A 2,112-nucleotide genomic window follows, 5' to 3' on the forward strand; every position below is an offset into this window, starting at 1 on the left:
GGGCACTTCATTCATCTTGTCTACTGCATTACTCGTCCCGTCCCACATCCATCGCGGGACAATACCAAGTCTGGGCGACAAGCGGTATCAGCCTGTTACGAGGCCCATATGCGCGTCGGGGACGTTTGAGGTGACTGTTTCATGATGAGGTCCCGTGCAGCACGGGAAGCGGCCTCGCCGGACGTCTCGCTCGTAGCGTCAGTCGCATGGCAGTCCATCGCCTCCTGCACCGCTCGAGACAGCTGGACAAATCTGGGCCGCACGGGGGGCTCGACCGCGACATTGTAGACTTTCACAGAGCTCCATCCGCGCCGAAGGCGAGTTTCGTCGCGCTTTTGAGTTCGACCACGGCCGTGCGCGCGGTGCTTGCTCGGGGTGTGGCGTACGCATGAGCCCCGAGTCGGCGGTCTCGCCAATCTTAAGACCGCGCCAATGCGCATTTCAGGCGGCCCGTCAGTGAAGGTAACGTCCACGCAGAGCGGCTCGTTTGTAGATTGTCGCTAACTCCGCGAACAGCGTGCTCTACGCTAACATACATCCTCGCTGACAGATTGCACACCCGCGCTCCATTTTCGCAGCTCCGCCACGCTACTCGCAATGCGTGGACACGCGATGCCGCCGAGGTGAGTCTTTCTATTTCTAATACTATCGGGCAGGAGACTAATCCTGCGTTATGCTTCCTAGACTGCAAGCCCGTACGAGGTGCGCGGCCTCCCGCACAGTCGAGCCCCTTCGACGAGTTCTCGCCATTGTCTGACGGCAGAAACGAGGACGACTTCAACATGGACGCATTCCGCTGGCCCGCCGACCGCTCCATGCTCTACTCCGAGCGTCACGGTACCCCCGGCGTCTTCAGCGATCTCGTCTCATAGTGGCGTCGCGCGGAGCTTTCTCAGTACGTATGGCTCGCGTGCGGGAAAGATGCGGCGCTGATCTGACTCCGCAGCCAGCTTGACACGGGAGGACCGACCGTGTGCGGAGAGTAGTAGCTCATCTCGCAAGCGGGCAGGGCGGCGAATTTGCAAGGGTGCGCGGCGGACGCGCTGTCAAGTGCATTGCTGCGGGACGGTATGTCCTCTTTCATCTGCCTAGTCACTGATTTTCCCAAAGTCGGTCTGTAGGCGTCTTCGGCTGGCCCGTTTCTTAGTCATTGTGCCCATTGCGCGCGGTATTGCGCGGGCGCGCATTGTCCTACCGTGCGGCTCTACTAGTACGCGGTACGTACGGCCTTTTTGCGTGCGGACTAGACACTGCCGCGAACTGTGAATGGGACGGCGAGCGCGTCGTACGGTGCGTACGAGGCCCGCGAGATTCCAGTACAAGACAGCACGGCGCGGGCGCACCTATGTACATACTGAACGAGGCCGAGCGCCGAATGCGCGCATTCGCAGAGGTCGACTCGCCTCCGCCTCGCTATCGCACTCGTCCGCGGGCATGTCGCGAGAAAACCATGTATTCATTGAAATGCTATCTACGTTATGTACATGTTCGCGACGCCTGCGCGCCGCCCTCTGCGAGAGCTCCTCCCGGCCAACCACCGCCCACCGCCCACCTACCGCCCCTCTGCCAGCCGCCCCTCCGCCTACCGTCCAACCACGACCCAGTGCCCTACCACGACCCAGTGCCCTACCATACTTACCTTTTCTTTCTGCAGCTTCTCGTCCGCCCGGCCCACGCCCCGCCCCGTCCGCGCGCCCGGCCCCGGCCAGTCTCGCGGCGTCTCTTGAGGTCGGCGCAGAGCCCGTCCTCGACTGTTCGGAGGCTGTACGACTTGCGCCGCGGACCCCAGACTTCGCGGCCTCCTGTCTGCTCTCGACTTCTGCGGTAATCTCGTCGACCGTCATGAGGCTGGCAGTATCTGAGCGGTCACGCTTGCTGCGCAGCTCAGTGATGTAGCTCATCCGCTTCGACGCGGTAGACAGACGTCTTGACGAGCGGATGGAGCCCTGGCTGTCAGATAGGTTGAGTGATTCTGACAGCGACTCCGAGGGGAAGGCTACTGGTGGCAGGAGGTGCGGGCTCGTGACATCTGGTACGTTGATGTCGACAGAGTTTCCGTCGCCCGTGGACAACGACAACCGTGGCGGCTCCTCGATCTTCGGTGCCTCGGCG

The 2,112-nt window shown here is 61.9% G+C and overlaps 1 protein-coding gene across 1 annotated transcript; it reads left to right on the plus strand.

Moving 5' to 3' along the window:
* Positions 1 to 206: 206 nt before the first annotated feature.
* TRAVEDRAFT_75761 (uncharacterized protein) lies at positions 207 to 1,449 on the plus strand (the record flags this gene model as incomplete). Its single annotated transcript, XM_008047772.1, has 7 exons — positions 207 to 382; positions 446 to 485; positions 551 to 623; positions 685 to 895; positions 947 to 1,068; positions 1,122 to 1,217; positions 1,251 to 1,449. The coding sequence occupies 4 exons, from the start codon at positions 207 to 209 to the stop codon at positions 870 to 872; spliced, it is 477 nt and encodes a 158-aa protein (XP_008045963.1). The 3' UTR covers positions 873 to 895; positions 947 to 1,068; positions 1,122 to 1,217; positions 1,251 to 1,449.
* Positions 1,450 to 2,112: the final 663 nt, after the last annotated feature.

This window comes from Trametes versicolor, assembly GCF_000271585.1.
Source record: "Trametes versicolor FP-101664 SS1 unplaced genomic scaffold TRAVEscaffold_231, whole genome shotgun sequence".
Lineage (NCBI taxonomy): Eukaryota > Fungi > Basidiomycota > Agaricomycetes > Polyporales > Polyporaceae > Trametes > Trametes versicolor.